The sequence below is a fragment of the Ammodytes marinus genome, assembly GCF_949987685.1.
Source record: "Ammodytes marinus genome assembly, chromosome: 1".
Lineage (NCBI taxonomy): Eukaryota > Metazoa > Chordata > Actinopteri > Uranoscopiformes > Ammodytidae > Ammodytes > Ammodytes marinus.
Window position 1 is genome coordinate 26338046 of NC_137230.1, and position 13653 is coordinate 26351698.

Consider the following 13653-nt stretch of genomic DNA (forward strand, 5'->3'; position numbering starts at 1 on the left):
TTGGAACTGTCCTTGCAATTATCACTGAATTTAGACTCAGGGTGTATTCACACATGCTGTGTTTAGTTCGGTTGAAACGAACTCAGGTGCACTTCCACCTTCGGTGCGCATCTTTCAGACAAGTGTGAATACAGCAATCGCACTCGGGGGCGGACCAAACAAACGCTCCGAGACCCAGCTGAAGAGGTAGTCTCGATGCGCTTCAAAACGCACTCTGCTGCAGTTCGTTTGTGGTGTGAATTTGGCCGGACTCGATCCGACCCAATTACAGGAAGCACTGCACCTTTTCTTTCTTTTCTTTATAAATAAATCGCCATCAGCTTCACATTATGGGAAAGTGTTGCCATTGTTAGGAAGATTAGTTGTGGTTTGACCGGGAGCCCCGAGCGAAAATATTACATTTGATAATGACGCGTGCGGCGTACACATGCTGATATGTTCAGCGATCAGATGGAGAGGAGCGTCTCCCGTAGCCTACAGTGCCAACAGGTTCACGCTGCGCTTTGCATGAAGTGTGTGTTTTTATTGTTCTTCCCAACGGTACCGTCAATACAGTCCCCATGTCAGTTTGGTGCTGAACTGCGCCGAACTGACACCCAGCTGATACACAGCTTAATCAGCTGTGTTTCAGCTTGAGCCTATTCTTCACGCGAGCCGCGCGTCCAGCTGCAAAAATACAGTAAACATGATCTTTCACATCGTAGGCTAGAAGCCACATAACGTGGCATTGTCATGGGGCTACATATTATAACCATATAAAACAACAATAATTTAATGTTTTTCTTCTTTATATATAGGCTAGATGTAGGCATTTTTATTATTTTTAACCCCATATTATATCAATGATAAATTCGCAGTTTTTACTTCGTTCTTCCTGCTTCTCTCCACCCCAGAATGTCTGTCCAATGAATGAATGACCTCAGATCACGTGTGGTTTTGCTTCGTAATGCTGGTTCACTTGCAAAAGGGGCAATATGAAAGTGGACCACACCAACAAAAAAAAAATCCAAATTCTATTTGGTCTGGACCAAAGCAAGTGAACTAACGGACTTTCCATGTGTGAATACACCCTCAGAGTCTAAATTCAGTGATAATTGCAAGGACAGGAATTTAACACACAGACACAGACACAGACAGACAAAGACACACACACACACACACACACACACACACACACACACACACACACACACACACACACACACACACACACACACACACACACACACACACACACACACACACACACACACACACACACATACACACACACACACAAAGGGGCTGTCTTGTAACGCCCCTCTCTTCTCATTGGCTTTTATCCCTGTCATTCAGAGCAAGGGATGATTGGGGGGCGGGGGCTCATTGATGATGTCACAGTCACATGGGTCCTCATGTGGTGCAGAGAGTAGCAGAGGATGACAGAGCTGAGAGAGAGCTGCTGCTGATCACACACACACACTGAGAGATCTCTGCTCTTACTGTTCCCTCCATGAGTTTGGATTATAAATATGTATTTTGTCATTTCTGCAATGAAAGGTAAGACTTCATTTCATTCTGTTTGTCTTGATCCACCCTGACAGGCCGATGCTTTTCATGTTTATTAACTTTCTACATGTCACCGTTTCTTAAGTTCAGTCAAATATGTTATTATGACCTAAGCGATGTTCCACTTGTCTCGGTCCTGCTGTCTTTCCCTGAATAGGTGATTTGTACATAGCACCCAAGTCAGTATTTTTATTATGAATCTGTAGTTACTAGATGTATAGATGAGTACTTTAGTCATCCTTTTCCGCTTTGGTAAACAATGATTCGCAGTGGTGTACTACTGTACTCATCTACAGCTTTAAGGTTATTAAATAGTAAGTTAAAAATTAATAAAAACACTAATGCATAACACATTATAATCCAATAATATAATATGTATGATTCAGAAATGGGCCATTCTGCATAATGAGAAGTTTTACTTTTGCTAATGATGCATATACCTTTGTACTTTAAAGTTATATTTTGAATGCAGGGCTTCCATTACTTCTAATAGAGTATTTTGACAACTAAGTATTACATCGTACTACTTCTACTGAGGTAAAACCTCTGAGTACTTCCTCCACCGCTGGCTTTCAGTGTGTAGTACATGTACACGTTCTTCTGTTTACTGCACAGCTCGGAGACATGACACCTTCACTGATCGTGTGAATGCTATTTCGTGAGATGTCAGTCAAATGAATTACATTGTAAAGGAATGTAATATGAGAGGAGATTGAGCAGGAGATGATGATGGTGTGTGTGTGTGTGTGTGTGTGTGTGTGTGTGTGTGTGTGTGTGTGTGTGTGTGTGTGTGTGTGTGTGTGTGTGTGTGTGTGTGTGTGTGTGTGTGTGTGTGTGTGTGTGTAGTGGATTAGAGGAAGATGTGAAACATGGATGATGAGGATGTGGTTTTCAGATCTACTCGTGTTAAATGTAATGTGGCAGTGGTCAGAATGAAAGCTGTTGAGGTTTGAAACAAGCACTCAAAGCAACAGCCATGATGATTGTATATAACCTTCCCCATAAATGTTTGTGTGTATATGTTTGTAAATATACTGTATATATTATATAAAAATCCTGCTTGCTGACTTAGATGAACTGAGATTGTATCTAGTGCTGCATGAGGTTGACATTTTAGTTTTTTGGGGAAATATCTCATCACCTCTTTAAAGGGTTTTCCATGAAATTTGGTTCAGACATTCATGTACCCCTCAGGTTTAATTGCAATCTCTTTAGGGAGCCGTTTAACTAAGAACTTCACTTAACAATTCATGCACATAATCACATTGATTCTTTATCATGTTATTACAGAAGTTTTTTTTAAAAGCATTTTTTGAGCCAAATATAATGTCATCAGTAATGTTCACTGTATGCACGGAGTCCCTTCCACTGGGTGAAGAGCAGAGCTTCATCACTTTTCTAGCCCCTCTGTGTGCACTTTGTTTGGATCAAGTGTGTTTTCTCTTAGCAGACTGAGTTTCCTAAACCAGATGAGTTAATTTGCTTTTACGCTAGATTTGTGGATTTGCCTTCATTATGTAAAGAGCAGTAATGGTAAACCGTATTTACATTACATCGCCTCTACATCACTGAACGATCACTTTATTTACTCTGAAGAGCTTTTTGAATTGAAATTGTTAATATCATTAATTTAACTTTTTAATAAGGCTTTAGTGTAGTCCATAAACTTTTAAATCTGTATTTTCTAGGCTTGGCACAGTGTGTGTGTGTGTGTGTGTGTGTGTGTGGGTGTGTGCGTGCTTGCGCGCGCGTTTGTGTGTGTGTATGTGATGTGTGTGTCGAATTTGTCTGGTCCAGATTCACAGTATGTGAGAAAATGCTGCAGGAGGCATTCAGTCAGCCTGTTATGTCACAGGATTACAACAGCCAGGAGATTATTTAACTGTTCCCTGCAGGGAGATAGAAACGGGGTGGGGATGACATCACTGGTGACATAATTTTTACCTCAGCAGCTCAAAACACACAAAGAAATGGCAAAGATAGTTACAAGCATCTTTCCAACTTATTTTCTCATGAAACGACTGCATCTGTGTCCCTTCTACCATCACATGACAATGTGAAGTCAACTCCGCACACTGTTTGGATACATACATGAACGCAAAGTCAAAGGGAATGGAGCCGAATGGATGCAGGAAAATGGTGGAGACAGAAGGAGGTTTATATGATTGAAAAAATTAAGGGTTTGTCAGGAGGACACTTCCTTTGAATTGAAAACAGATACTGTATAAGGAGATTAACAGCAATGGCCAGTATAGTTCCATACGTAGCTTTCCTCAGTTTGGTAACCTAATCACATGCACATGTGGAACATACATTTCCACCCAAAAAAGCTTTGGCATTGTTATGTCAGAAGAAGTAATTGAGCCTTATCTCATTGTGTACTGCATTTTTCAGCACTGTACACTACGTATATAAAATAACAGTCGAGTACTGACCTCCAGCTAATGAGCGTGTTGACACGGTGATACATCAGCTGATTTTCCAGCAGCCATGTTCTGTAAACACACACACACACACACACACACACACACACACACACACACACACACACACACACACACACACACACACACATGCGCGCGCATCCAGATCTGAAACATAAACACTGTTCTGCTCTCTTCTTTACAACTTTTCGTATTTATTATGTACAGAAAATGGAAATCAGGAATTCAGGAGAGAAATTATAGTCACATAAACTAAACTTCCGCTGTGACAGAAAAAAAAAATGCACACATTTGAAACCAAACCTTGACATAATTCAAAGGCCTGGGGTTGCCCACCCCCCTCTCCGCTCCCTCTTTGATCCGGCCTCTGATAAACATTATTATCTTTTCGTGCTGGATTTCAGATAATTTATCCATCAGGGACTTGTTTTGCCCAAGTTTTTTTTTATTTTTTCAGTAAACACAGTGAGCGGCGGTGGTTCTCAAATTCTTCCAGCTCATTAGCCTTCACGTCGCGTGGCAGTACTGCTAATTACACATTATACATACAGTATAAGGTGAGCATGCTCTGCAGGGAAAACTCTGGACGGTTCAGTTGTTCACATGGAGAGCTGATTTAATTACTTTAGATGCAGAATACATTAGTACTGTCCGACCAGATCAGCTGAGGTACGAGAGGCAGAGATGTTCTCTGAGCACAACCACGTCCGTTTTCTACAAGATAAGAAAGTGTTTGACTGACTAACAGCAGTGCATACTCATACTCAATTGATCCTAACATTCAACATTGTTGGTTCAACTTGAATTTAATTGTTCACCTTCTCTATACAGCTGTAATGCCAGATTAAATGTTGTTCCAGCAACACTTGGTAGTACTAGATCAAAGCGCCGCTTGCAGATGAATTTTTTATTTTGTATGGCGATGTGTTTGTGATATATGAACAAAGCTTTCTTAATTCTCGCATGTTTTAAAGGACACTAGTTTTTCTAAATATTGGTTGGCTATTAAGTGCACAAGTTAATACATGTACATATATCTTAATTACTTACTTCTCAGGATTAAAAGTGTGTTGACTTTGATGCTTAACTGATGTGAACCAAAGAGCGAATATGTGCGACATAAAGGAGAGTCGCAGTTTGCAGACTGCAGGGCAGCTGACCCTCTAGAGAGGTGACTACGTGAACTGCCAACTGTGGCTGATGAACAAAGCTGATGCTTCATCTTGTTGACAGGCTGAGTAAGTATGTCGGGTTTGTGCATGTGCGCTGCCATATGTCTGCCGTTATTACATCCACTCCGGGATTATCTAGAAGGGGACGAGGAGATTAAGGAACGGAGCCTGCTGGCAACGTTTCGGTAAGAGACTGGATGCTTGGCCCCCGTGAGCAAGGCATTTCATCCTCAGTTTGCAGACTTAAAGAAGAAGTCCTTTACATGGGCTTGTGTGCATCATCAAGTCATGTCAGCGGCCGCAGTGATCTGTCAGTTCAACATTTGTATCGGTTCAATCCCAGAACTGAAGTGCACTGGACATGTTAGACGTGTTAATCATACATGAGTGTGTAGTGAGCTGGAAAGATGGAAAAAGAAAGCAAATGGACTCATAGAAAAACACATTTGAAATGCATCCAGTGAAGATTATTTTGATAGCTAAATAAGGTTTATCAAGGGGAAACAGACGTTGGGCAGTCTTTGTCGATCATCTTAGAGATGGAAATTGGTCCTATTGGGCCCCAAGTTCACATACCATAACACATTCAGTCTTTTGTTAAAGGAAATACACTGTATGTTTTGCTGAACTCTGGCCACCGTGCCCAAAGGTGACAATGTTGGGGAAATGATTGAATGTTGGAAAATAAATCAAGTTGATAAGAGTCAGAAAGTCGGCCAACCAACTCAAGCACTGTCAGTTCTATCCTCCTTATGTTTGCTCTCATTAGCCAACAATAACCACTATAATCTCTGCAGGCTACAGGCTCCAGGCAACATGAGCAGCTATTAGCATATAACACCCCAATCTCTGACCACATTTTCTAGTTGCATTGTGGGTAATGTAGGTGCCAGGTTCTGACGATGAAGAAGACCAGTAGAAGATAGATGTGAAATGCTAAATGGGTGGAGTAGTCTTTTATTCATTTTTTGTGCACCAAAGTTCGGATTTCAGATTATCCTGTCTCAAAAAGTGGACAATAAGTGATGTTGCAAGAACAGTATTGTCCGAGTTGCAATTTGAGTCTCAAACAAGGAAAACAATCACATTTTCATTCACATGTTGTCTGTGAGCGGAGGATGGAGCAAGATGAAGAAGAAGAGGAAGATATGCTCTCTCAGGGAGCATCATGCACAGGTCCCGTATTCCTCTGATTAAACTGATTTGCAAACACAGAGGCCTTGTTACACGCTTGTAGTGTGCTGACGAACATGAAAGCTTTCTGTGTGCTTGACGTCCGCCGCTCTGACGGCTGATGAGTCATTACAACACTATCCTCTGAGGTTCTCTGATTTAAAGACCAAGGACAAAAACATGTTGTCGCATCTTACTCATCAAATGAATAAATGTCATCATGTGACAAGATAGATATGATTATTATTACTGCCTCCAATTGTTTTGTGTGTAAAAAGGCAGTTAAATGCAGAATGCATTTGCTCAGAAACCAAAGGGACCTCTTCAAATGTCTTGTTTTGTCCAACCAACAGTCTAATGCTTTTTTTGTATTGTCTGTGTTTTTGTATGTATTTTTTATGGACATGAGTCTAGAATAAAGTCAATGATACAAAAATATAGTATTGGGATACAGCCTTTAAATATAACATTGTTATGTAGACGCCATATCGCCGACTCCCCACATCTAGAAACAGTTTGTTTGCTTTAAACTGACAATCACTAGCCTGATATCCGATGCGGTGCTCGTCATTTCATATTTACCATGCAGACATGACAGTTGTGTCAATCTGAACATGTAACTCTCGACAAGAAAGAGCAGTAGTATTGAGGTGTTGTAAAAAGATATCAATATTTCCGTTTCCGTTTTCATTTAAAATCTGATTTCCAAGGTTTTTTCACATCACTTCCACCACACCTCCATAGCTTTCTTATGTTTCTTCTCGGCCAGAGAAGAAGCTAAATATGTAAGACTCAGTAGCCTTCACAGCTCCTACAGTGAGCCTAAGGGGTAGCCTACACTACAAAACAAAGCAGATGTTTGTGCGTGCAGCTGGCAGTGTGTAAAAATATCTTCTGCTCTCATATCAGCTCTAATTTCAGGCGGTGGCTTTGTTGAACGTCGTCTTTGATGTTGAAATGCAGAATTCAGATGGGATTAACACTCACACAGCTAATTACTGCAGAGAGGAAATGTGGTGTGTGTGTGTGTGTGTGTGTGTGTGTGTGTGTGTGTGTGCGTGTGTGTGTGTGTGTGTGCTTGTGCTTGTGCTTGTGTGTGTGTGTGCGTGGTTTCAGTCATGTGCTTGCATGACATGGTTTGGTGTGAATGTGTGGGGCTTTGTTTTTGTTGTTGACTATTCAAACATTTAAACAAAATATCTTTGATAGCCGAAATATTTTCCTTTATTATCAGCATGCTTCAGTTCAATGAACAGTATTGCCATATTGATTCATATGTGTAGATTACAACGATACATAATAAGTAATTGAAATTAAATTAATCGTTAAGTTAGCCGTAATTAGGTTAACAGTTAACAATGTATGTACGCTAATACCCAGTATAGCGTCCTATACATTGTGGGCCACAGTTTCTGATAATTTTAAGGAAATTAATTAGAATATAAATGCAAATATGCCTATTTCATTCACAAAATACCTTTGCAAGCATATAATTATAATAATTATTCGATTGTAATAATATTTTATAAATATCACATCCTATAGTATATTTAACTTTTCTATTCGGGACATTCACATTTTTCTGTGTTATTTTACGTTTATATTATGACGTATGAGTGATGGAGTATACATTTTAAATAGGAGGATTTCCCTCATCCTGTGAAACACTTATAGTTCTGTTTTTGATCTTTGTAATATCATTCTTTGAGCCGGTTTTGCACTCGTTAAGAGAAGACTCTTCATCCTGCACTAACAAACACACACACACACACACACACACACACACACACACACACACACACACACACACACACACACACACATACACACACACACACACACACACACACACACTGTGCTGCAGTTAATCTTACTCCTGATCAGGTTCACTGAGTTCAACAGAGGATTGTGTAGATATTAATCAGTGGGTCAGGTGGTCAAGCCTTCTCAGAAAGCTGTATGGTCACTTGTTAGGCATGCAGTGGGACTCTTGGCCCTAATTGACATACTTATATCAACTTAATAAATCAAACTGAACTGCTGTTTGAATTTGACACAAAGACAAACACACTGCTTATTTAAGGTGTGTGTTTACTTTCAAGACAAACAGACCTCAGACAAATCAAAATGAATGATTATTTAATATGACAATGGCAAGTTGTTGGTGTTTTTTGTTGATGATGTTAATCGAACATAAGCATTATTAATTTTTCGTTGAAAGTCTAATTTGAATTTACTTCAACAGATGAACAACATAACGAGCACATGTATAACCCATTAACAACAACAAAGTGTCTATGTACTGCAGACAAACAGTTACATGATCTGTCCTTGCCACTATGTCACAAGACTCCTCCACACCTTGTTTGTAATGTGTGTGTGGTGGAAAGCTTTTGTCTTGTGCCAGTATGGGTGTGTGTTTGTTAATGTTCATGTGCACTTATATAACTTCCCTCTGCTAAATATAACAGCTCAGAGTCGAGATGTCACTCTGTTACAAACTGCTGAGTGTATAAATACTCACAGAAACACACAGGCTGTGTGTTCATTTCACTCTGTAAAGTGTCAGTAAATAAGATTTGTCATTTCTTAACTGATCTTTCTTTTAACAAATGAAACTGTAGCAAAGTGTGAAAAACTGCTGCTTAAGTTCTAGCAGCAAAGCTGGAGCTTAACTTGATATCTGCATATTAATAGGTAGATAAGTAAAAAAAAGTTATTTGATTGATTTCCGTAAGATTTGTTCAGAGGAATTGCAGGGAAATTGCAGCAGAAATAAGAGTCCTGGTCAATGAAGCAGTTAAAACATTAAGAAATATTTAAAATAAAAAGGTCCATGTAATATTTGTTATAGTACCTTATCATTATTTCACATTTTTGTATGTAGGCCTGCTGCATTTTAAGTGAAGGATTTTCATACACATGTTTATTTCTCTCATATGTTTTATATTTTATTGTGTTTGTATTACTGCCATTGTAATTATTACCTCCTGACATATTTTGATGTTTTGAGTGTGTGACCCTGACCGTTTATTTGGTTCTCTCTGTCTACAGCTCAGATTGAAATCATTCCCTGTAAAATCTGTGGAGATAAATCATCAGGGATCCACTACGGGGTGATTACCTGTGAGGGCTGCAAGGTAAGCCAAATCTACTGCTTCTTCATCACTTCCTGCCTCTTCTCAGACATTATCAGGGCAAATATGTTTCTTTGTTTGTTCCACAACAAAAAGTATTTGTTCCACATTAAACTGAGTGAAAGTCTTGGGGCTGTCATCTGAAAAAAAATAAAAATAAATTAACAACAAAAACACTTTTAGTCTGTTGGACAACTTCTTAAAACTAACTTCTTCTGCGCTTTTGATTTTGATGACTTGGTTTTCCTGGATGTGAAGTGATGATGTGTTTTGCTCGGTATGGAGAAATTTGATTTAGTACGATTTATGTCGGACTAACATGTTTACCTGCATTTTAAAATTCCTGTTTCAGTTGGGCTGGCACAACAAATGGATTTTCTCTAACGTCATGTAAACCTACCGAGTGAAGATCCACCTTTTTACAATAGGGTTTTAACAACCTTAACTGTCAGAATAACAATCCAATGGTTTTAAATGAGTAGTTTATAGTAATGCATCTTTATTGTTTTTTTAATTATTTAATTGTGTTTTTTATTTCGCTAGCACTTGACAACTAAAGACAATTAAATGTTGTTTTTAAATTACTTAACTTGCCCATTGCTTGCTTTACTAAAACACAGGTTTCCCTGAACTTCACAGTTTCCATTAACACACAAATCAACCAATCATTTAAACATATCTTCCTCCAAAGCTGTTCTTTCCCTCGATCCACCCACAGTCTAATTGACAGATCGGAGGAAATATCAGACGTTAATGTTTTAACATCAGTTTGGCACAGAAAACCTTCTCCTGGTTGGAACAGGTCCCTAAACAAGCTAATATGCAGCTGCAGCAGCTGCTGTTGGTAGCTGGAGGCTCATTTTACAGTCAACAAGCAGCGGATGGAGATTAATCTGTATACAAACACAAGAGATAGTGGGGTTGATTGGAGCTGTGGGCTTGGTTAAAAGAGTCCCTCAAGTGCATTAAAAAAGCTATCTTTTAAATGTGCTGAAAAGACAAGTGAAGCCCTGCATATTGTGTCATTAACTGAACACACTTGCATATAAAAGTAAGAAGTCAGATGTTCCGATACAAATAATCCCTCTTCTTTCAGGGTTTCTTCAGGAGGAGTCAACAGAGTAATGCTGCTTACTCGTGTCCTCGCCAGAAGAACTGTCTGATTGACCGGACAAGCCGCAACCGCTGCCAACACTGCCGTCTGCAGAAATGTCTGACCGTTGGCATGTCACGAGATGGTGAGAAACCCACATGTCTAACAAACTAATATACACTCTCTCACCTGCAAAAGTATCTGGCACTCGGCATTTTGCAAGATGTTAAGCTGAAGACAAGACACACCTGCAAACTGTCTAGCTGTGTTCAACACATTGTATGTGTTTATGTTCAATGCATGCTACACTTATATGCACCCTTTCAACCATAGCGGGTAAACTATACAGTTGAACATAAGTGACTTAAAGTAGGCTACTCCTGCATATTTGCGTATCAGCTTTACATTTTAAACGTCACCCTGAAAGTAAATTGATTAACTTCTCCACAAACATAGCTGTAAAGTTTGGTCGCATGTCCAAGAAGCAGCGGGACAGTTTGTATGCTGAGGTTCAGAAACATCGCCTTCAGCAGCAACAGCAGCAGCAGCAGCAGCATGGTCCCCTACTCCTGTCCCACTCCAGCCTTGGCAGCCCGGGCGAGGATGAGCCTCTGTCCCCTCACTACGGCCTCTCCTCAACGGGCCTCACGGAGCTGCCAGATGAGCTGGGAGGTTACATGGAACAGAACTCACCTGAAGGAGGATCAGTATCATCCAAGGTGTTTTTTTTATTTATTTATTTTACTTTTCAGAGGTATTTGAGCAAAATATGATTTATTTACCTGCAACCATTTTGGAAGAGATTTGACCTTCTCTTCCAAAAACAGGCAGACTCTGGAGAAGGAGGAGGAGGAGAAGGAGGGGGAGGAAGTGATGTGTTCTACCTGGACTTCCAGCCATCCCCGGACCAGTCTGGGCTTGACATTAATGGCATCAAACCAGAGCCTCTATGTGACTACGAATCCAGTAACAGCTTCTTCCCATATTGCTCCTTCAGCGATGGAAACACATCGCCAACCGTGTCAATGGCTGAACTCGGTGAGATGAAGGAAATGGGGGAGTGGTACCAAAGGTGGAGGCAGAATAGGAGGGGCCAAGAAGGACATGTCTGCCCCTAACCTTGAAATAGACATTCCATTATAATCTTGATAAGGGGTGATCTGAGGTGGTAAAAATCCTATGAAGAGAAGAAAGGATGGGCGGTATCTTTTTTTCATGGGGCAAGGGTTACTTGCCTGGTCCCATACCCATAAGTCAGTGTCCACATCTCTGAAGTCAGTGATTCGAACCCGCCTGGTGTTGTGTCAAATGATAAATGTAGCTGCCGGTTGGAGAAACAATTGACAATTTTAATTTAAAAACAAGATGTTCCTTCATGTCTAGGAAGCAATCTGACTCCTTTCTGAAAAAAAACGTGACAGAAAAATAGTCGCAAGCATGGATAAGATTGTTGAAAATTGCGAACAAAAGGAAATCACCCAGACAGAACACACTGTTTTAGAGATTATGTATGCAATCTGGAGCTGGGGGTGGCTCGGGAGGTGGTTGGAGAATGTAGCTGGATAGTGACGGGATAAGCAGAACATGGATGGATGACATTAGCTGATTGTTTGAATTTTGTAAGTAGAGAAACAGTGTATAATAGCTCTTCTTCGATCGTCAAGGTCCGTTTTTCTAAATCTCAGCTCCGGGTGTCCCCCCGGATTACATGTCTGATTCCCACTGTGACCTCCAACAATGCTCCAGTGGAATGTGTGGCGCTATGAACAAGGGAAAACCATGAAACATTGCCATGGTACGGCAGATGTTGGATAGAGCTAGAGGGGAAAGTAAACAGAGGGAAGATGAGGAAATAACCTAATAAAGCAGACACAGCAGATGAAGAAGAGAGGAGATGGAGAAAAAAAGAAAGCACAAAGAAGAGTTAGAAAGAAACAAAAGAAATAAAGTAAGAGAGAGAACTGTGGGGCAAACAGAGTGAGAAAGGTGGTTTAAAATAGCAGGAGGTTGGAATCTCATCTTCAGAGCTCATTAAAATCTCTGTGTGGTAATTAGCTGTCTGTTAATTAGGGCCAAGTGGGACGTGGCAGGAGACGTTGGGGGAAATCATCTCTTTATTCTCCCTGCAGATTTTTTTTTCTTTGACAAAAGCATTTATCATTATACCCCTCCCCCAACCACCTCCTGATCCAGAAGCTGTACTGTATATGAAAATACAACACTGGGTCTATGGCGTTATTTCATACTTATTCATTCATGCTTGAACAATTAGCAGCAACACAGAGACGCTGCAACTTCAACAGTAGTTACTGTATTTTATTTCAAGGTTTTCTTCTAGAATTTTATTTTCGTGCAGTAAGTTTGGATGAAGGACCTACATATCTACTGGATAATTAAAACATCACAAACAAAGACTTGATGTAGGAAATGGCTAAAGTCATTCTGAACGCCTTCTGAGGATGTGCTTGCATGCAATTTACGTAAAGATGTTGTGCTTGATTGTCCGTCCAAATATATATTCAAAAAGGTTGGAATGTAAAAAAATATTGTACATAATGTCACAAGAAGATTGCCATGCACTTCCTTCTCTCGCTCCACTATCAGGAACAAAAACTCACTGTCAGGTGTTTTGCTGCAGATCACCTGGCTCAGATTATCTCAAAGTCTCACCAGGATACGTGTCAGTACCTGAGGGAGGAGCTACAGCAGATGACCTGGCAGAACTTCCTGCAGGACGAGGTCGAGACCTACCAGAGCAAGGTGTGTTGACCACCTAATTAGACACTGTAGCAAACACTACAGTTTGTCAGTCATATTTTGACAGATTTATGCCCAACAAGTTTTAATTAACTATAGTTTATGTACTTTTTTTATTGATATCTTCCTACTCTACTCTGTGCAGCCGCGGGAGATGATGTGGCAGCTCTGTGCAGTGAAGATCACAGAGGCCATACAGTACGTGGTGGAGTTTGCCAAACGAATCGACGGCTTCATGGATCTCTGTCAAAATGACCAGATTGTGCTGCTGAAAGCTGGTGAGAAAGACCGCCGCTGGTCATATCCTGCAAAAAAAAACAATTAAAAAA

The 13653-nt window shown here is 40.2% G+C and overlaps 1 protein-coding gene across 1 annotated transcript in view; it reads left to right on the plus strand.

Annotated features, from left to right (window-relative positions):
* Positions 1–1511: 1511 nt before the first annotated feature.
* Positions 1512–13653, plus strand: part of LOC307251363 (nuclear receptor ROR-alpha A-like) — a gene marked incomplete at both ends in the record, with an annotated part of 48995 nt that continues 36853 nt past the window's right edge. The window contains 7 exons of the mRNA XM_080028712.1: positions 1512–1539; positions 9392–9477; positions 10571–10712; positions 11024–11286; positions 11395–11605; positions 13206–13327; positions 13470–13602. Of these exons, the coding sequence (XP_079884838.1) occupies positions 1512–1539; positions 9392–9477; positions 10571–10712; positions 11024–11286; positions 11395–11605; positions 13206–13327; positions 13470–13602 (985 nt within the window). The remainder of the gene's footprint in view (positions 1540–9391; positions 9478–10570; positions 10713–11023; positions 11287–11394; positions 11606–13205; positions 13328–13469; positions 13603–13653) is intronic.